Source organism: Cavia porcellus, unplaced genomic scaffold (genome assembly GCF_034190915.1).
Source record: "Cavia porcellus strain 051 isolate PalLab524CR breed Dunkin Hartley unplaced genomic scaffold, mCavPor4.1 scaffold_4, whole genome shotgun sequence".
Taxonomy (NCBI): domain Eukaryota; kingdom Metazoa; phylum Chordata; class Mammalia; order Rodentia; family Caviidae; genus Cavia; species Cavia porcellus.
Genome location: NW_026947487.1, coordinates 105,170,511 through 105,192,726, shown reverse-complemented (window position 1 = coordinate 105,192,726; position 22,216 = coordinate 105,170,511). Strand labels below are relative to the sequence as shown.

Sequence of the window (22,216 nt, the reverse complement as noted above, 5' to 3'; positions counted from 1 at the left end):
TGCCGGTGTGGATGATGCTGAGGGAAAACAACTTCCTGCCTGTGTGCAGAGAGGGGTAGGCAAGCCAGGCAGGTCTTGCTCTCGGCTCTAGCTTCCCCAGTCACGCTGGGTGGGACCACAAAGTACATTAGCCCCTTACCAAGGACCAGTTATCCACCAGACACTGGGGAGCAGAAGATTCCATCAGGACCTCAGATCCTGGCCACCATCTTTGCAATGAATAAGGTTGATACTATGATCAGAATATGGGTTTTGAGTCTCTTTCTCAAACAAGTTAGAGTCTGAGGAGGAAAGCTACAACCAACGAGAGTCCCAAAATTCTAAGAAGCCATGATCTTCACCCTTTGTGTCAGCTCATTGCATCTGGACTATATATTTTCCTTTTTGGTGTGCTGTGAGTTACATAGTCAAATGCAAATATGATGGGGCAGTTATAAAGAAAAGAGGTTTATTTAGTTCACTGTGTAGGATCCTGACACACCACGGCAAACCACAGTTTGATAATTCTTTTCTCATTCCTAGTGGTCTATGTCCTAGAGTGCATGTCCTGGAATGTGGTCTTCAGTGTGGTGATGTTGAGAGGCGGCGAACCTTCCAGAAATGGAACTTAATGGGAGGGTTTCCTGGTTCCTCCCCAAGTTCTACATTCCATCTCATTATTCCATCCCATCCATCCCATCTTTCCCATGTGCCGTCACCATAATGCCACCCGCCATGAAGTCACTCAGCTAAGAGGGAGGAAGGGCTACCAGAGTTGAAGCTATGCTGTGTGATGTTTCAATATCCCAAACAGTGAACTGAAGAAACCTCTTTACTTTATGACTACCCATCCTCAAGTATTTTATTACAGTAGCAAAACCATAATAATATCACTATCATCAATGACAAAAATATCACCACCAACATCATCATTCACCAACACCAAATACTATTACCACCAATATAAATCAACACCGACACCACAACTCCCAATACCACAAGTAACTCCAGCACTAATACCACCCCTGCTAGCTGACTAAGTCTTTAAAATTGAGTTGCAAATTGCAGGTGACATGCATATAACCATTCTCCTGCCAGTGCTGCTGTTACCTTGTTCTCCTCTGGAGTGAAGAGGACTCGGAAAACAGATGGCACTCCAGGAGCTACTTTGTGGCCAATGTCTTTGGGGCTGATGACCTTAAAGTAAGGTGAACTTTCCTCAACGATTTTCACCATTCTTGGAATCTGTAGGGAAGATACAGAATGATGGACGTGTGAAAAAGAAAAAAAAGCACACACTTTGGAGTTAAACACAGACTGAACTCTAAGTCAACTACTTCCCAGACACGTGACCTTGCTGGGGTTTGAACTTCAGCTGTCTCAGCTGTAAAGAGAGATGACAGCACTTACCTGTGTCCCAGTGCTTCACAAAAACCCCTCCGTAGAGTTTAATTTCAGTATTTATTAACATTGCTCTATGGTAGATTTTATTATTATTACAAGCCTTTTCTTGTTTTATTAAATGTGATAGTCTTCATAAACTAGACGCTCCATCACTAAAACCACACCCACGTAGTAAAGCTGGATTTCCGAACGTCTGAGAACTGCTCAGGCAGAAGAGATCACCCTTACTGTGGTCCTTCCTTCTAGGTCATACACAGGACATGGGGGCCACTCCATAATCACAATGGCTTTGGAGCTTCATCCTGATTCCCATAGGAAGCTGGGAGGCAAGTCCCCACCAGACTCTTCCTGCCTTTCCACAGGATCAGCATCACCCAGGCACACACCACAAGAAAGAAAACAGAAACGAGACCATGTCCCCCAAGCCAGTCTCTGGTACTTCAGTTTTATCTCAAATGTTACTCTCTGTTCCCTCAGCCTCCCCCAGGCTGTGCATCGGTGCCTGTCTTAGACCTGGAGCAACAGAAGAAATGTAATGGTAAGGAGAGAGGGGATGGTTCTACAAATACAAAAATGGGGAGGGGACTTTTTTTAATGACTCAGAGAGTCAGAAGATAGTTAACGGTGACTAAGTTAACTAGTTAAAGGATGACCTAAAGGTTCAAGTGAAAAATGATTAAAGGACACCCAAAAGCTCTCAAAACTGTAATACAGGGAAGGTAGGAAGAAATGCAAAAATAACTGGGGGCTTAAGATCAAGGCATGGGGAGAGAAGGAAGAGATGTCTGCAGATCTGACAGCACCAGAACTGGCTTCCCTGGTGAGGAGAATGTGCAGCAGCATTTGTGTTATGCTGTATTACCCAAGGTAAACTCTCTGAGGGGACATTTAGTAAGGGGCGTAATGGCCATTGATAAGCCAGAAAGGGAATCAACAGTAACATCAACAACAATAACAATCATATTGGTTTAGTGTTTACCATGTGAAAAGCACTCAGCTGTACACATTTATTATCTCATTTAATATTCAAAATACTACTGAAATTGTTTCTGTTGTGGCTTGTGTCTAGATTGCCCCCCAAAGCTTTATGTGGTTGCAGGAAGGGCTTTTCAGAGGTGACCTCATCTAGGGTGTGTGATGCTGGGATTAATGGTGTGTGATTACTAATTAGTCCACTGATTGGTTTGGCATAGCTCTGGGTAGGATTAAGGGTGCCCCACCCTGGGTGTGAATGCCAAGGGCAGGAATCCTGGATACAATGTAAAGGAACAAAAAGAATCTCGTTGCTTGTTGCTTGCTGCTTGCTGTCTTTTGCCTGCCATGAGCTATTTGTCCTCTGCAATTCCCCTCTGTCGTGCACCTGCCTTGGAGCCAGCCAATTATGGAATGAAACCTCTACAAACTGTGAGCTAAATAAATTTTCCCTTCTTTAACTCTGGGTTTTGTGTATTTTGTGTCAGCACCAAAAAAATTAAGACAGTCTCCAGTGCTTGAAATGACTTGTGCAATGTCTACAGCTAGTAACCCCAGAGTCTGGGAGCTTATAATTGTATTCTGGGTGGAATCACCTGTGGTTTATAGTGTTCTTAGCTTACTCTCACTCAGTGTGTGTGTGCATTTCAGACAAAGAAATAATGTTCAAACACTTTTTCCTTTATACTCCATGCTAATGAGGAAGCAAATAAAAGTGAATGGCATAATTTTCTCTGTTCACCAAACCCCTTCCACACTTTCTGTGAGCCCAAGAACTAAGGAATAAGGAGGCGGGCTTCCATCAGCCATTGTTACAAGAGTCCTGATGTAACACTTGAAAACAATCTGCTTCGTCCAGAGAAAGCTGTCTGCTTTTTAGTAGCTGGACTCTCCCTCTTTCTTTCCACTAGACTCACTGGTTGCATCTGATAAAGTGTTATTGGTTTATCAATGAGACTGGAATGCTCTTTGGCAGACAAAACTTGAACCTGTTTTAAACTTTGACTTACTTATATACCCTCACTGATGATCATTTCTTTTTAAGGAACAGGGAGGATTGACCAAAGGACCTTTTGGACTAGCCAAACTCTTGTCTTTAAAAATCTAAAAATATCTGCAAAAGAATAAAAAAGTAATAAAGGGAAGAGAGAATTTAAAGTGAGAAACTAAATTGGTTGGCAGCCCTACATGAAAAGCCCTAAAGTCTAAATAATGTACCACTTCCTGAGCTCTAGGGACAGAACCCTGAGTATCTTGGATTCTTTTTCATCTCCTTCCCTACCCTTCAGTCTTTGTCCCATGGGCTTCTCTTGCTAACAATATTGCAGCAAAAAACTAAATATACCATTTTCTCCAGTCTGGCTCTGCTGTCAGTACATTGCCCTATGATCTCTGAAAGGCATCACTGATTTCTTTAATGAGCTACTGTACTGAATATAACTGTTAGTCTTCTCGCATGCTTTGGATTTCTGCATTGACTTATTTTCTCTCTCTCTTTTCTCCACCTCTTACAGTATGGTCTCCACTTTCTTAGATGCTTATAAGTATCCCTTTGTGTCTTTCCATCTAGTGTTTAGCATTCCTCTTTGCGTGCCTTCCTTTACATCTGATTACTTTTCACACTTAACAGTCCTTCCTGCAGAACTTCTGCATTACTCTTTATTCCATTATTGTCAGATATCGAGGAAATCCTAGGTATTAATATTTTTCTTTGATAATCCTATCTCTGAAGAAAAAGACATAAGGCTGGAGAAGAAATCCTCAGTTGCAATCAAAAAGAAAAAAAGCATAGACAGTGAGAGAAACCTTTCAAAACTATCCGTAGACAAAATCTGAAGGCTATTTAACATAAGTGGGAAAGACAGAAAAGAGGGAAGAGATTTCAGTTTTTTAGATTAGAAAGAATATTTTTAGAAGCATAATTCACAGAATATAAATGTACTGCAAGATGCAGATATAAATGCTTAATATTTGCAATTCATGTGAATAGAGTTTATACGTTAAGTTAGGAGAATGGTATCTATAATGCAGAACGAGCACAGCTCCACCAGTCAGACACGAGAACTCCAATCCATTCATCTAATCAATCTCTCGCCAACTAGGAGTTAGTGTGCATGTGTGGAGCTTGGTATTTTCTGAGCACCTCACTGGGATTGAACATACGGTAGCAACAACAAAACAATCCTGTCTTCATAAAGTCTACAGCTGAAGGACTTTTCATACTAAGTGTACCAAATTAAAGAACTTATTTAGGATCCCACAGTATCCCCAGTTTACTTAACCTCTTCTCATATGTCCTGGAAAAGTTTATCTCCCCTAGGTAACACACTTACTTTATCATTGTTCCTCAGAACCAGTGGAACTTCATAGACTTCACAGGGAATGTAGTTCTGGAATGTGATTTCTGATGGGAAGGGCTGGAATAATGCCTGATCCAAGTCAACTCCGGAAAACTGTAATTGAAAGAGTAAATTATTCATATCATCACACAGTGGTTGGGGAGGATATACTTGTAAAACTAGAACATGAGGAACACTCAAAAAGGAGTAAGTAATATAAACCTTAATAGTTATAATTAGTGAAGCAATTGTGATCAACTTATTTAACATCAAAAAAGTAGAAATTTTGGTTCTCAGTTAAAAAGAAAATAAGCAAATATGAACACCATCCCTGGACTTTGACTTCCATTAGTGATGAATGAAGTCATTTGAGCCTACTCCCCTATGAAAATAATCAGGAAAGTTGTATCAACCAATATCTGGGTCTGGGTCTGGTGTGGCTCAGTGGTAGTCCATTGCTAAGCATGCATAAGGCCTTACATTTGATCCATAACACCACAAAAACAGAGACCAAACAAACAAAAAAACCCACGAAAATACTTCCTTAGCAGCACTGGAGAGCTAACAAGATAATAAGATAAAAAAATTACTGGTCATGCTCCAGAAGAAAATAGATAAATAGGGGTAGAAAGTGAAGTGACAGAAAAATAAAAAATTGAGCCATTTATTTTTCTTTTCATGCATTACAAAGGGCAGCTGAGATCTACACGGCACTTCTAAGCATACAGTAGAGACAGGAGGACAGAGCTTTGAATTTCAAGACTTCTTAAATTAGAGATCCTAAATGAACTTTCTCCCCTTTGACCCATGAAGGGGTACACCATAGAACAAGGCTGGTCTCCCAGGCCTTGAACATGAGTGAGGGAGGTGACTCCGGGTTAATGGTGCTCATAGTGGTCCGGCAAAGACAAACACATCCTCTCTGGATGAAGAGAACACGATTACAGCATTTAAATCATTTCTACCATATTCTAGTTATGACATTTGATGACTTCCAAAAATATATCTCAACCACAAAATGTTCAAATTACAAAATGATCAGAAATATAAGGAAAGAGTATAATAGCCATAAATGAAAACCAAGAGAAATACATAGTAGAAACAGCTATATGAGTCATGCTTACCCTCCACAGGAATATAAGAAACAAGGTTGAGAATTTTGCCAGAGAAATAGACAGAGAAAATCCTACAACTCAAAATTATGACAACTGAAATTAAGAATTCAGTGTGCATGTTTAATATAGCAGATTAGCCACACCTGAAGCAAGAATTATTGAACTGGAATAAAGATTAGAAGAATATTCAGAAGTAGGAAAAATGATTAAAATGATAGAAAATACAGAAGAAAGAGTCAATATATAGGTAATATGGTGAAAAGCCCAAAATGATTGAGAGAGAATAGGGTAAAAGCTACATTGATAAAATAATTACAGAGAATTTTCTGTAACTGATGCAGTCCCAAGAATGAAGATTCAGGAGGCCTTAAAAACTCAAGCAGGATTTTAAAAGATCTGTACATAGGTATTTAATTATAAAAGCACTAAAAACAAAGCCCAAAAACTATGCAAAAGAAGCTAAAGAGGAAAAAACAGAATATTTTATTTCCAAGCACACACACACACACATACACACACACACACACACACACACACACACACAAAGTATGTTGACTACTCAGCATAATTAACAGAAGCCAGAAGCAGGGAAATATTTTTTAAATTCAGGAAAGCAAAATAGAAAACTCTGTAGACAGAGGCTGTTTACCCTGGAAAATTCCCTTCAGGAATGACATCCAAATTGAGGCAGTTTCAGGAAGATAAACTTACAAGCTGTTGTCAACAATTTTTAAAGGAAATAAAAACAACAATAATAATAACTTATTAACGGGATATGTGAAACCACCTGGGCCCTGCATAACAGACCCAAAAAGGACATAGCTCTTTCATTTCCTGTTCTACTTTGATTTTGGTAAGGGACTGTACTTGCTTTTTTAGCAAGGCAACCACTGGAAAGGCAGCTTTGTAAAGTATTGTATCTTCCACGGAATACACTGTGATCTAACGCTGACACTATCCAATAGGTTTGGGGCATTAACATTTCCCTTGAAATTTAAAATATCCCATGATGCCTTGTGAGTTCGTGTGTGAAGCACCCAGCCACACAGTGCGGGCTGCAGTAAGAGGGCAGTGCAGTTAAGGCAAAGAGTGTCACCAGGGGGAGGACCAGATGACACAGGACCTTAGAACCTAGGGCACTGAATTTAGAATTTTTATTAGAGTAATAGGAAGTCCCTGGGCAGTTTTAAACATGGAAGCAACATGTTCCAATTGCATTTGTTTTTGCCAATTTGCATATTTATAATCCCTTTTGGAGCTCTGTGGAGAACTGACAATGGAGGATTGCAATGAAATGGGGTGATGTGGGCTACATGCTGGTGACCTCAACTGAAATGGTGGTGGAAGAAGTGGTGAGGAGTGCAGTGATCCAAGATCCATTTATGAAGGCAGAAGTTACAGTACTTGCGGTTCAATTATACAATAAGAAAGGCTATGGTCCTTCCCCCTTAGATGGGGAGAATGGTTAAGGTTTAGTTAATAATTAAAACTAGCAATGCTTAGGACCAAGAATTCCATGCAGATCCTAGGCAGGGGGAGGCGATGGTATAGCAAGGAGAGCAAAGGGACTTTGGGGCCTCATTTGCCAAGTGCAAAACCTCAAAACTCTGAGGAGCAGCTGGAGAACTCTTTGGAAAGGGACTCATCTCTAGCTGTGCAACTGACAGAATTTATGCATGAAAATGAAGTATGTAGCTTAAGAAATTAATTGAACGAGCAAGAAACAAGATCTTTTATTACAATCATATGCTTCTACAGCTTAGAACATACGGTTTCTACTTGAATACAGAAACATGTTAAGTGGCTGGGTTTTTTTTAGACTAAAAGAATACATTTGTTCTTGAAAGTGAGCCAAAATAGAGAACAAATGCCTACTTTAATAAACAGCTCTGCTTCCTTCCTTCCTAGTGAACAAGTCAGGTGAGGAGGAAATTTTTGTTACGCTAAGAGGATAAATTAATTGGATTTGGCTAATACAATTCTTGGAATTAGTCCTAACCCATAATCAACAATGTTAAGTTACATCCAGAAGTAGCTAAAAACAGAAGTATGATTGATCAAAGGTGGTGTTAAATATTTTGCTTATTAATTTGACTTTTACCAAAACACAGCTATCAAGATCACAGAGCTAGAAAAGGAGGGCATAGAACAAATGCAGTGAAAGATCAGGTACCAATGCCTATTTTTAGCTATCATTCTGGAGTATTCACGCATTCTGGTCTCTACCTTTTGATGTGTTGTTTCCTCCATATCTAAGAGTTCTATGATCTGTGGTCGGCACGTGAAATGTGTATTTGCCAGTTTCTGCTGTGTAGTCAGGGTCATTTCCTTCAGGAACTCTGAGGGTGTCAGCTAGAATTCAAAACAATAAAAGCCAAAGATTCATTAGCAGTTACACAGAAAAAAAAAAATTGCATTCAAAAGTGCTGGTAATGAATAATTTGTGATTGCAGCTTTCAGGATAATTCTGGAATGCCACTAAGTTCCCGTATAAAATATTTACAATAACTAAATTATACACGAGAAGTCCCTCGTGCACTTTTGAGGTCTTTACTCAGTAATTTAAAATGACATGTGGTTGTCCTTCCCCTGTAATTTTGGGGGAAGTGTGCAAAGGAACTCTAGAGAAAAAAAGTCAAGCAAGTGCATGGATGCACATTCCAAGAGCTTAGCATTTATGCTCAGAGGTGATCTCTGAGCATAGGACTGTAAGCCTGTAAAATCACGCATGGGCTTGAGAGCAACCCAGTTGGAAAAACTTCTGTTTCTTAACTGAAGATACAACATGAAAGCAAACCTTTTGGGCATTTAACTATCACATTAGATCACGTTAAAGGGAAATTTTGTAAAATGTAAAGGATCTTGGCAGTATCATTATTCTATTTAGAAACGAGTTTGAATTTTTAGAAATTGCAAGAGCAAATTGTTTAGAAAGAGCTTTTAAGCTAATCATCAGCGTTAGCAGCCAATCACATTCACACCCCTAACTAAGGGCACATGTTTAACAATTTATAACGTTAAAGGGAAGATGGAATCTATTATTTAAATGAAACTAATCTATCAAGGTATTAGTTAACCAGAACCAAAATTATTACTGTACTTAGTTGCCATTGTTCTAGAATGTTCATATTGTTCCTGCTTTATATGTAAGCAGGTATGATCTCTGGCAGCAACTTAAGTAATGGTAAGGCTTTGTAAAAAGTTCAGGGTATGTAGCTTAGCTGATTTATTTTACCTTCAGTTAAAGTCAGTGCTCTTTAAGAATGCTTGTTTTTCTACAAATTTGATTTTTGTGATTGAGTCTATTTAAATGAAGACATATTTCTAATATAGTTTTCAACTTTGTTTTTAAATTCTTTATGACTGAAAAACATATAAAATTAGAGTGATAAGAAGTGTCACCTCTATTGTGATTTAAATTAAAATAATGAAGTCCTAAAAGCAAATAGAAGTTTCTACAAATAATGTGCCAACAATCACCACAAAAGAGAATGATTGCTTTTATTTTCCTTTATTGGAATGCAACATGAAATTAGTTTGTAAAATGTATCGAATACTATGTGCAGTACTATAATTTTTATTAATATTTTTTATACCGTGGAGTTCATAATTTGGTTTTCAATAAAGCACTATAAATAATTAAGGCTGTAAATATTTTTTAAAGACAGAAAACTTATGTATTTCCCTAGGTACTATTTAATCATTACTTTAGTTCTTTATGTTCTACAAACAAAATAAAATAACTTTTGCTAATGTATAGGTAATAAATTAGGTTGAATTTCTGGAAGTTCTGGTATTTCACTCTTTCTGAACTACCCGAAGGATAGCTTTACGTGGTTCTAACTACTGTTTAGAAAATCTTACGAGTTTGTTTACACAGAGCTCTGGCCTGAGTGTGCCATGCAAGAAGTGGTAAGAGGGCCCACCACACGTAGCCGCCCAGTTTTAGACTTTCAGGTTCCAGAACCATGTGCTCAAATAAATCTCTTTTCTTTACAAGCCACCCAGTTTTAGGACTAAGACATAGGCTCTTATCCCAACACATTAATTCAAGCAAGTTGAGCCTTTACTTTGCAATGTGTATGTAATTTTAAAACATCTCAGGCTTTGAAAGGTACTTACAATGCGCAGCAAATTAGTATTCTAACTAACAAGTTAGGATCTTAGTTAGGAATTCTAGTATTTTTAAAACGCCAAGAAGCAATTATCATTGTCCTGAAGAGGCTACATCAACATTTTACACAGAAATTCCTGATACGTTACCATTTGGCTTACTTCCTCTTCCGTGACCATCTTTGGACTCAGGGGTGGTGAAACCTTGCTTTGGAATCCTTTGAGTATTTTGACTAATCCCATCTGAACAGCCCCCATGGACTCCTCAAGTCTTCTACTTGTCATTGTTAGTTATTTTGTTTGCTTACCTAAGAGTGAAAAACATTTTTTAAAAATACAGTTAATTTTGAATGCCGGTCATGATTTTTAAAAGCTTTTCCAAGATCTAGGAAATTTAAGAAATACTGGTCTTCAGAAATATATCAAATGGTTTGAACAAATACATTAACTAAGGGATTTATTCCATACTACTTGTCTAGATGTATCATTATTCCAAAATCTAAATCCATTTTAGAGACTCTAGATTAAGCCCAGGAAGACATGGAAATGCAAGCTACTCCACAATTGGTCACTTTTTTCTCCCTACAGAGATAGCAAACAAACATGCCAGATAAACTAAATAGTTTGCTATCTTTTCTGCATACTTACAAGATTTCTTTACTGACCAGCAACTCTTCAACCAGAATAAACACAAGGCTTCTGCTTCACAGACAGACAGACAGAGATTTTTAAAATGCAGAATGAGAAGTGATGGGGAAGAGGCAGTTTAAAGTTTTGAAGTTTATAGTCATAAATAAGCCATTAAAGCCATCACTTGGTGTCTCCAAATCAAGTAAATATGACATTTTTTTTTACACCCTTCTGCAGACTTGTGGTGGGAGTCTTTGGGGATCTGTTTATGACTATTTCTATTTTTACTAATAGGAAATTATTATTAGAAAGATATTCATTTTATTAGCAAGTTTTTATTAGCTATAGCAAGTTTATTATTCAACCTTTGTACTAATAAAAAGCCAAACAAAAACTTCTGGATGAAATGTCAAATAAAAAACCCAAAAACCAACAAGATGTGATGGCACATGCCTGTAATTCAGGTACTTTGGGAGGCTGAAACAGGAGGATCACAATTTCAAGTCTAGCCTGGACAATTTAGCATGGCCTTGTCTTGAAATAAAAATATATTAATAAAATAAAAAGAGCTGGGGATATAGCTCAGAGCAAAGGCCCTGGGTTCAAACCCCAGTACTATAAAAATTAACACACAAATAAAAATAAAGATTAATACTATTAAAAAGATCATAAGATGGCAAAGCATTTTGAGACCAAACATAAGGGAATGAGATGCGTACAGGAAAATAGACTTAAATAAAAACTATAATAAAGTACACTGAATTAAAGTCATAAAATATCTAAGAAAATGAATATAAAACTTAAAATCAAAAAGGGTCATTATAGTAGACAGCCAATGCCATTATAGATAGCTGTGGTATAAATGATATTCTGGTCAACAATGAACCATATTTACAGAAGTCGTCTCATAAGATTATAATGCCTACTGACATCATCACCTTCATTTGTATAAACGCGTAGTATGACATTTGCATACTGATGCCACTACCTCATGCGTACCCCAGAATGGTTCCCCACTGTTACGATATGCACGGCTATGGACGGTAGTGAAGCAAGGTCCAGCCTGCTATAGTCAGATGGCACCTATGATGATGAAAATAAAGAAATGGAATGGAACTCATGTTAAAAAATATAATCCATGAAAAATTTCCAGAAATAAAAAGAAACAATTAAAAAGGCCCAGTAAGTACCAAGGAAAATTGATCCAGGGTAATTGATTCTGAGTCATATCTTACCAGAAATTTTGGTCTTTAACTTTTTTAAAATTCTCATATCCTGCATGCCAAAAAGGTAAAATAGGCTATAAATACAAGAGAATTAGGTGTCACTGGACTTTTAAAAGGAAAGTTATTAGGTGAGACAAGAGTAGAGCAGCATATTCTAAAACTTTAGGAAGCATAAGCCAAGGATTTTATATGTAACAAGCTTTTCTGTGGTTGTCATGGCAACAGAAAAAGGCAGAGCATGGAAGAAAAAAAAAAAAAACCACTCAGGGAGTACGTAAACATGTTTCCTTCCCAGGGACTCTCCTGGAATATTGGTTTAATCCAATTAAAAGATAACTTGGGCATTTCAACAAAAGGACTGACAAGGAACATTTCTTGTGTTTAATTGGCCAGTTAAGATTAAAATGAAGTTCAGGACATAAGAATGATATTCAAACATATTTTCTGAGAAGGTATAAAGAATACAATTTTAAAATGAATGGAAAAAAGAGAAAGAAAGCAGAAAATATAAAAAGATCATTGACTATTGCATATGTATTAGAAGTTAAACTGATCAGAGAATATAAAAGAATTAAGGGAATTATTAAAGAAATCCTCTAAAATAGCAGTCCGTGATACCTGTTTCCTGGGATTCATATATTTATGCAATCCTATGTCTCTGAGTATGGGCTATACTTACATATTCATGTCTAATAAATATAGCACATCCTAAGTGACCAGTTAGTACTCTGAGATAAGGTTATTAAAACATTTAAATAAAGCTAGGCTTTTGTCTTGAGCATTCCCAGTCTCTCTCTTTGCCTCCCTCTCCTCTCTCCTCTCTTCTTTCTCCCACTGTCTTGGTTCACACCAGCTGTCACTTTATAAGAGTGCACAGGTAATGAGGACCAAGGTTCACCAGCAAAAATGTGAGTGAGCTTGCAAGTGAATCTTCCAAGGACGCCAGCAGTCACACAGGTGAGCTGGCAGGTAGATTTACCAGCCTATTTAAGCCTTGAGACGGTGCCAGTCCTGGCCAATGACTTGACTGAAGCTTTGTGAGAGATCGACCATACAACGTACCCAAATCTTAATCCTCAGAAATTGTGAGAAAATAGTATTTGTATTAGGCTCCTAAACTTGGGTACTTCCTTACACAGAAATAGATAAATAATAGAGGCACCGTATATTTTCAAAGAAATCTATTGAAACAGAAAGATTAGTATTCCTAAATTCAAAACTAAATTTTATAAAAAGCAGACAAGATTCCAAACAGGGAAAAACAAACAACAGATTAACATAATACACACAATTATTATAATATGAAATAGTACAACTGATTTGAAACCAAATTTATCAGGCATTCAAGAAAAGCAAGTGGGTTTAACTTGTCTATCAGAAGATAAACATTTCGACGAAGTTATAAAGAACAATTCATCTTTATGATGTGTACAATAGACACACCTAAAACACAGTGATCCAAAAGGCAAGAGCGTGACTCCATTTTGGAAGTCTGACTGCTTAGAGCTTCCCAGTTCCCTCCCTGCCTTTCTCCTTGTGCCCTACATCTGGGCAATCTGCTAAAGAGGCCCAGTTTTTCCCTTTGACATCAACAGGAAGCTCAAATAGCACATGGGGTCAGATTGCACAGGCCCCTAATTGTAGCCTAGATTGCCCTGATAAAAGAAAAATCAGTACCCTTTCTGTTATGTCCTTTATCTAGAAGTTTCCCTAAAGCCTCATGCACTCACAAGTGGGCTTTTGGGGCTGGCTGGGTCTAGGGGTTAAGGGCATGTGGTGCCAAATGAGTTCACTGGTTGGTTTAGCATGATTCTGGATGTCTATGGTGGAAAGGCCCACCGGGGTTTGATGGAAAGGACCACCCCAGAGGCTCATAGGATAGATGGCATAATAAGGAAAGGGAGGTTTGCTGCTGCTTCGCTGCTCCTCCCGCCTCCTCCCTGCCCTGTCATTGACTCTCTCTCCTCCGTAATCCTCCCCTGCCAAGCCACCCTGCCTTGGAGCCAGCGACTATGGACTGCAGGCTCTACAAACTCTGAGCTGAAATAAATCTTTCCTCCTTTAACTTGTGGGCACCAGGTATTTTGTCCCAGTAGCAAGAAAAGTAAGTAAGACACTTTTCCTGCTTTCTTAAACTCCTTTTGAACTTTTTTTGACACCTATCCTGTTACTCACATGCTGAAAGCCCCACTATGCGAGTAACAACCTTCTCATGTCTTCTGGGTGCCTGGGTGGGTGGCATCACTGGTCTTGACATCCATGCAGGATTTTTGTCAGGGAGCTCATACCATCTTTGAATATTGATGACAGAAAAAAAATTTAAAAGCCAGCCCTGTAATGCTGAATTAAAAATGGAATTTTTTGATCATTTCTATCTTCCTACTACCCTTAGTATATTATACCAATTGAAACCACCCAAAAATCTGATACAGACTTTGTGCATTTCAAATCTGCCAAGTGAAGCCCATTAACCTGTGCAAGCAATAAAAAGAGTAAAGGAAAAATGAAAATTTTACTTTATTTATGTAATTTCTCAATAGTATTAGGGATAGAACCAGACAGGGTATTCGACCACGGAACTACATCCCCAGTATTTTTTTTTAATTTTCTATTTTGAGACAGGGTCTTGCTGAGTTGCCCTTAAGGGACTTAAACTTGTAATCCTCTATTACAGTATCATTTGGGCTCAAATTTTTATAAGCAAATCCATTGTAGACAGTTTTTTAATGCTCAAGACAATGCTTAAAATATGTTTAGGAACATGTGTCAGATACTGTATCTCAGTAGAAAATATACTTCCTTAAGAGCAAATGAAAGTTACAAAAATTTAGTCATATATTAGGGGATAAAGAAAATACTGATAGATTCTGGAGTCAAAATATTATAAATGATATTCTAATAATAGTACAATAAAAGTAGAAATTAAAAACAACACACAACCAGAAAGACCTAGTCTCTTCAAAAATTTAAAACCTTCTACTAATGAAAAACAAAACATGAATAAGCCAAATTATAATTTCTTCTTATGTGATAATTGCTACAAAGTGCTAAAATCATGGTATATAAACAAATTGTCTAGCAAAATTTTATGTACATACATTCAACTCAGCATCCCCACTCCAGAAATCTGTCCAAATGGTACACTGGCTGAAACACAAAATGACACATAGATAATCTTGGTTACCTATAGGGGGAGTAAAAGAACAGGGTAAAGGAGGTGGGAGTGACAAACGTTTGAATGTACCTGGCTATACTGTTGAATTTTGAATCAATTAAATGTTTTACAAATCAAAACCCTAAAGAACCAAGACAGGAAAAATCCATTCTTAAAAACTGAAACAAATGGACGCTCCTGTGGATCAAGTTGATATTATAACCACAGAGAGAACGTAGTGACTCCAATTGATCTCAGCACAGGATTTTGACTGTATGTCTTCAATGGTCTGCAGAGAATAGCAGAGAAATCTTAACCATTTATTCAATAGCTTCACTATTGGTCATAATATTGGTAATAATATTTTTTAAACAAATAGCTTTATCAATATGGTTAGGAACCAAGCATTTTAACATTAAAAATATTTAAAACCAAGGGATTTCTTATATCAAGAAGCCCTATAATTTTTGGAGGGCTGCTGAGGATCAGGCTGAGGGCTTGGGTGTGCTAAAAAGATGCCCTACCACTGAGCTATCCTCCCACAGCCCTGGAAGTCATCTTAAATTTAAATAGAATATATGAGTACAATCATATATAATTTTTTTCCTTTTTAAATAATATTCCCAATTAAAAAGCCCAGAAGCAATGATGGATGCATACAAACAATAATCCAGGGACCTAGACTGTGGTCTTTGAATACCATTTTCTGCTCAAAGGAACCACACCCTTGGAGCAATGGGTAATGTGAGGTCAAGGGTGCAAAACATACAGCATGAACCCAGAACATTCTATTACACTGTAAAATGAATAAGTTATCAAAGGTTTCTAATTTGTGTACAGGACCCAGAGCAACTTTAAAGAGTCCTCATTTACCTACGATGGCTTTTTGAGCATTAAAAAACTGTCTACAATGGAGTTGCTTGTAAAAATTTGAGCTCAAATGATACTGTAATGCTAAAGGATACCATTGATCATCTCTGAGAATTTCTTTTTTATTTAAAAAAATTATCTTAAAAATATCTTTAAAAATTAAGATAAAAGAGGAAATAACAACGTAACAACACAGGTCAGAACAGAACAATTTAGGCAACATAGTGTTTCATCATAAGATAACCTGACATGTAGTTACCACAGTGTCTCTTTCCTTGAAATATTTGCGTATACCTTCATATACTATAGTATCAAACATAAAAAGACAGTGTAAAACCATTCAAGAGAATGAAAGTATTACAGGGTATTCAGAACCAACTAACAGAAAATGAACAATGGCTTCTATATTATCTCCTTGTCTATAAAAAATTTTGTTTATACTATCACATATAATAAAATCCAGTAAGATACAACGTGATAAAACCAATGGATCTCTGAGAATTTCTAACACATCAAACTAATTATATTGGAAATAATGAAAGGAAGAATAAGCTATTTATTCTTCACTTTTCTGAGGAAATTGCATTATAGGTTAATCTAATGGTTGAAAGAAAATTACTCTTCATGAAAGAACTCCAACTAATAAATGCAGGAAAAAATGGCAGAAAAATAACCACCGTTTTGTGGTCCCTAATGAAATGAAGGATCATCAGTGCTAAAACAATTAGGTCAGATGTTGCCAAAGATCTACATAATGGCTCAATCAGGCTGACAACACCTGAGCCCTCTAAATCAATCTCAACGTTAAGAGAGTTAAAAAACCCTGTCTCAAAATTAAAACGAAGCTTGGAGATGGAGCTTAGTGTGAAGGCCTTGGGTTCTATCCCCAGTGCCATAAAACAGAAAACAATTCTCCCTAAAGAAATAAAAACCAAAAACCAGGTGTAATGTACCTCCTGATGCGACCCAGTAAACACCACCATCTATGAAGTGCTAGTAACCAGCACCTAGACCTAAATTAACTAAACCATGCTGTAGGAGATGGAGGAAACAGAGGAACCTATATCCTGTATGAATATGGAACCCAGAGTATGTGAATGTTACAGGAGAACAGTCTAGTTTATTCAGTTAATCAACAACCTGACAGACAATAATTATAAATCCAAAGAGTCATTAACCAACCAAAACTAAAGGTGGATCTTGTTTGTATTGTGACTTGAAAAAATGAATAATAAATGATGAAAAAATAATCAGACTATTTTTATTTATAATTCATTAAGTACTAGTGCCATCAAACTATATTCATTCCGAAAGGTTACTGTTGTTATTTGCTAAATATGTCAATAAACCTGAAATACTTTTTAAACAATTGTTCATTTTATCAAGTAGGATAATAGGCCAGTGAGTATGTTTTGTTTAAAGAATGTTCTTCATTTGTTAGGGATATGTAGGCTGGTGTAGAGGAAGAAAGAAAACTCATGTCTGAGATTTACTTTAAAATACTTCAGGAGGTGAGTGTGGCAGAAAGACGGGTTTGAGTCCCATAAAGATAATTTAGTGACTTAGTGAGACCAGGAGCTGGGATGTAGCTCAGGGCAAAGGGTCTAGGTTCAATCCTCAGGACAAAATAAAACCAAAAACAGTAACAAAAACCTCCAGAAAAATGTGTGTGTGTGTGTGTGTGTGTGTGTGTCTGTACAGCAGAAATGGCAACAATGGGATAATACTCAGAACTTTCTTGCGGGCCAGCCAGGAAGAAAACAAGTCAGCATTTCCCGAGATCCAACCATGTTGAAACTTGGGGGGCTGAGCAAGAAAGCAACGAGCCCTCCTTCCTGGTAAGCGTCAGTGGCGAGCAGCGGGCATGACAGGGAGAGAACAAGTCAGGGTCTCCCATGAGCCTACCTGGGTGCGGGCTGAGAGTCAAACGCCCCATGTGTCCCTCACTCCCAAACCTCCATTAGCAACTGGATGGTGTTGAGGACAGCCAGAGTTGATAGCAACTAAGGTGCATAAAGCAACTAAATGCTTGAACTGTAGGGTTGATTATGCTGACCTGGGGCCAGAGGTCTGAGCATCTCTTGGGAGGATGACCGTATGCAATATAGCAAATATGGAGGATTTCCTTCTGTCTTCTCTTTGAAGGCCAATATTGTTTTCACTGTTTTGCTTTGTTCTGATTAATTGTTTTGCTCTAGTCAATATTCTGTCTTGATTGGTTTTATAGTGTTTTGGTTTTGGTTTGATTTTGCTATGCCTGAATTGACAACTATTGTGAAGATAACAAGATGTACTATGGTACCTATACTGTTATCCTGGCATCCTGTGCTGAAGTTCTGTACCAGTTTTACCATACTGTCTTGAAGTCTTTGTTCTGTCTTATTTTGTTGTATTTTACTGCCTTCAAAACAAAAAGAAATAATAAATAAAAAAGAACTGCTCTTGAAGCTATACTATACTTTCTAATTTTTGCATGTTAAAAAATTTCACAACTAAAAATATAATATACTAAATCTATTTTTTTATGGGAAGGGACTTCTGCTACATACAAAATACACTAGATACACATTCCACTATTCCCTAACAGAGCTGAAAGCCTAGACATTGTATGTATAATAAAGGAAAGAAGACTGAAAGGTTGAAGGAAGAAAGCAGACCAGCCAGGACCTTAGCCTGGGGAGTGAGTCCCCTCAATTCTTCTGCCTCTTGTACCACAAACTGGGTGCTGCACAAACCAACATCCCGAAAAGGCTCACATGTGTGATGCCATGAAACCCTAGAAAAGATGCTCCCGCCAGCCAACAAAATAGAAAGGAGCAGCCCAGCCAAAAAATGTTTTGACAGGAACTGCTCCGTAGGCACAGACTGGAGGAAAACGGCAGCCCCCACCCCACCCAGCAACAAAGGCAAAAGAGAATCAGACTCTCGAGGTCTCTGGTCCTAACAAGGTGTATTAAGGTTCTGCCAACACTGTGTCCGAAAAGGCCAAGTGAGAACAGAGGCCTCCATATCTGTCAAGCACTGATGAGAATAGTACCCCTCCCTACCTCACGGCATCAGTGGGGACCCCATGAAGACAGTGGACAGCCACTATTCTGCCCAGGGGTAATGAGGCTCCCTTCCTGCCCCGTGCACTCACTGTAGGAGGCTTAGTGGGGAATCAAGATGCTCACCATCACCCACCCTGCAGCATTAGTGGAGGCCACATGGGGAGCAGTTAATGAGGCACAACTAACTCCCAGTCAGCAAAAGCCTAGCAGGGAGCCTAAGCTCTCACCCCCATCCAGCAGTAACAAAAAGTCCCTCTACCCTCATGTGTCAACAGAGATTGAATGGGAGAAGCAGGACTTCCATTTCCATTTGGCAATGAGGAGGCAGTGCCATTCTTCCCTATGGGAAGGATGGGAGCGAAGGTCTGCCATATGAGTCTGCCATATGGTCTCATAACCTAGTACCTCAAATGGCCAAGTTTCAAAAGAAAATCACTTATCATTTCAATAACCAGGAAAATGGCAACTTCAGTGAGTGAAGACAACAGATGACATAAACATTGGAATCATCTGACAAGGATTCTAAAGAAGTTATCTTAAAAATGTAGCAACATGCATTTGAAGTAAAATGGAAATAGAAAGTCTTAAGAGAAATAGAAAGCTTTAAGGAGAGCAAATAGAAGCTTAAGAACCCGAGGGACTCTAACAAGAGATCCAGCATGCATGTCACCAGAGTTCTGGATAAAGAGGAGGAAGAGAATGAGGCTGAGAATTATTTGAGTAAATAGTAGCTGGAAATGGTCCAAGTATGACAAAGGAATCGAATCTGTGGATTCAAGAAGCTGCATATACCCCAGCTAGGATAAACCTAAAGAAAACAAGGTCAAAACCTCAATATGGAGATATTCAGGAGAGGATATTGCTCTGCCTAACACACACTTCACTGAAAAAAATGGTGAAAGATATGAAAACACATTTCATCAGCGAGGATGTGTAGATAGCAAAATGCATATGGAGAGATGTTCATCACTAGCTATAAAGGAAACACAGAACCATACCATGGTGTGATCACAGCACATACCTATCAGAAGAGCTAAAATAAAAAACTAAGGACAAAATTAAGTGTTAATAAGGATGCAGATAGATTGGCTCTCTCGCTGCTGACGGAAATGTAAAGTGGAATGAACAATCACTCTTGGAAATAGCTGCTTAGTTTCTCAAAAAACTTAACATGCACCTAACATATCGCCCACCAGTCACATTCTTGGGCATTTACCCCAGAGAAAACTTGTGTCCACAGGAAAAAATCTGTGCATTATTTTTCATAGCACTTTCATTTATACACAGCTGAAACTAAAAAGAACCCAAAAGGTCTTTTAATAGGTGACAGGTAAAACACACTGTGGTCCATCTCTACCATAGAATATAAGTCAGCCATTAAAAACAAAAAACAAAGACCTATTGATGTGCACAACAACTTGGACAGATCTTAGAGAGATTTCATTTATATGATGTTTTCAAAATGACAAAATTACACAGATGAACAACAAATTAGTGGTTGCCAGTCTTTTCGGGATGATCATGTGCAAGAGGAAAACACTGATTACAAAGGAGTAACGCCAAGGAGATGTTTATGGTGATGAAATAGACACATAAAGACTAAAAGGATGGGCTTATAGTCTTGAATTAGACATCTTGAGGCTTATAGAGCTGGATTAAATAAAAGGAAATTTGCTAACACTAAGATTTTCACTTGTTATAAGCTACCACCTGTGGGTTATCATCTAACCTGTTACAGGAATTTTCTGTACCATGATTGTGGTGGTGGTCATACAATTAGATCTACACACACAATAGATTGGCTTGGTATCATATAACCACATACTGTATCAGTGATAGTTTTCTGATTTTGATACTGCACTATAATTACGTGAGATGTAATCACTGGAGGAAATGGGAGGCAAATGGTATGAAGAACCCCTGTGCACTTTCCTTGAAATTTTCTGTGTATTACTGCTTCAAAATAATTGTTTTTAATTTTTCAAGAAAGAAATATTGGTAAAACGTTATTGATGAAGATGTTGTCAAGGTGGGCACTCATACATTAATAGGTAGAAATAAATTTGTAACTTTATTGTGGTAATTTAAAAGCTGCATATCCTTTAAAACATAAATGTCATTTGCTGCAATTTATCTCTAGTATGAAAGGTGAATTCACAAGCTATGCTACTATTTAAACTAACCATTCTAGTTCAGTAGAATATCTTTCTTTTTTCAGGCTCCAAAGGACAGTTATCTTATTAAAATTTGATGAGTCAGGTCTCTTTTATCAAAATCCATTTTTAAATTTTTTTACTTTAAAGAGAAAAAAACCAGGAAAATCAAGAAGTTAACAAAAAACTAACAACAAAAGCAAAGTGGCAGAAATAATAGCAATATAGGATTTCAAACCAAGATGATAGAAATTTAACAATGGTTGTTATATTGCATATTGTTATCTTCAAAATACTTGCTCAGGTTACCAGATACAGGCATGCAAGATTGAACAATGTAATTTCCCTTTGAGCAGTTTCTTTCTCTTTTAATATATCTATTGTAACGTTTAGATCTTATTTACTCTGTCAGTTTCTTACACTAGCTAGACAATATGGTGTTTATACATTCAAGTCTTATTATTTCTTAGGAGTATGGTTTCTAGTTGTATCCACTTGCCTATAAAATCCTCAAGTTTATCGTACTTTATGGCTGAGTGGTACTCCACTGTATAAAAATACCACATCTTTTTTATTCATTCCTCAGTTGATGGGCATTTGGGTTGTTTCTAAGATTTAGCTATTACAAATTGTATTGTTATAAATATGGGTACTCACATATCAATGTGGTATATTTTAAATTCTTTTGGGAAGATACCCAGAAAGGGAATAGCTGGGTCAAATGGGACCACTGATCCTAGTCTTTTAAGGAATCTCCACACTGATTTCCACAGTGGTTGCACTGGTCTACTCTCCCACAAACAGTAGAGAAGAGTTCCTTTTCCCCCACCTCCCTGACAGCATTTGTTATTGGTTGATTTCTTGATGTTAGCTATTCTTTCTGGAGTGAGATGATATCTCAGTGTTGTTTTAATTGATCAAAATCCATTTATCTCTATAAGTGATTTATTAAGTACTTTAAAATGTTTGACCATCTTCCTAACACTGACAGTATGTTGGAATTATAGTCTGTAGTGCTTGGATCATGCTTTTGGAGCTCTAGTTTACAAGGACTATGCATTTTCCCCTAAAATTGTGCTCACATTATTTTTTTCTGACTCCACTGCCCTTCCTCCACCTCTTTCTGGAAACTTCCTTGATTCTAGTGTCATTTTTTCATCTCAATAATTACTGATCCTAACACCTGAAAGTGATTGTTCAGCTAGTACCTT

At 37.6% G+C, this 22,216-nt stretch overlaps 1 protein-coding gene across 1 annotated transcript in view; it reads right to left on the bottom strand.

Moving 5' to 3' along the window:
- Positions 1 to 22,216, bottom strand: part of Hydin (HYDIN axonemal central pair apparatus protein) — a 411,964-nt gene that overhangs the window by 353,589 nt on the left and 36,159 nt on the right. The window contains exons 2-5 of the mRNA XM_023565963.2: positions 10,073 to 10,230; positions 8,036 to 8,161; positions 4,689 to 4,808; positions 1,090 to 1,224 (exon numbers count right to left, since the gene is read on the bottom strand). Of these exons, the coding sequence (XP_023421731.2) occupies positions 1,090 to 1,224; positions 4,689 to 4,808; positions 8,036 to 8,161; positions 10,073 to 10,207 (516 nt within the window). The 5' untranslated portion in view covers positions 10,208 to 10,230. The remainder of the gene's footprint in view (positions 1 to 1,089; positions 1,225 to 4,688; positions 4,809 to 8,035; positions 8,162 to 10,072; positions 10,231 to 22,216) is intronic.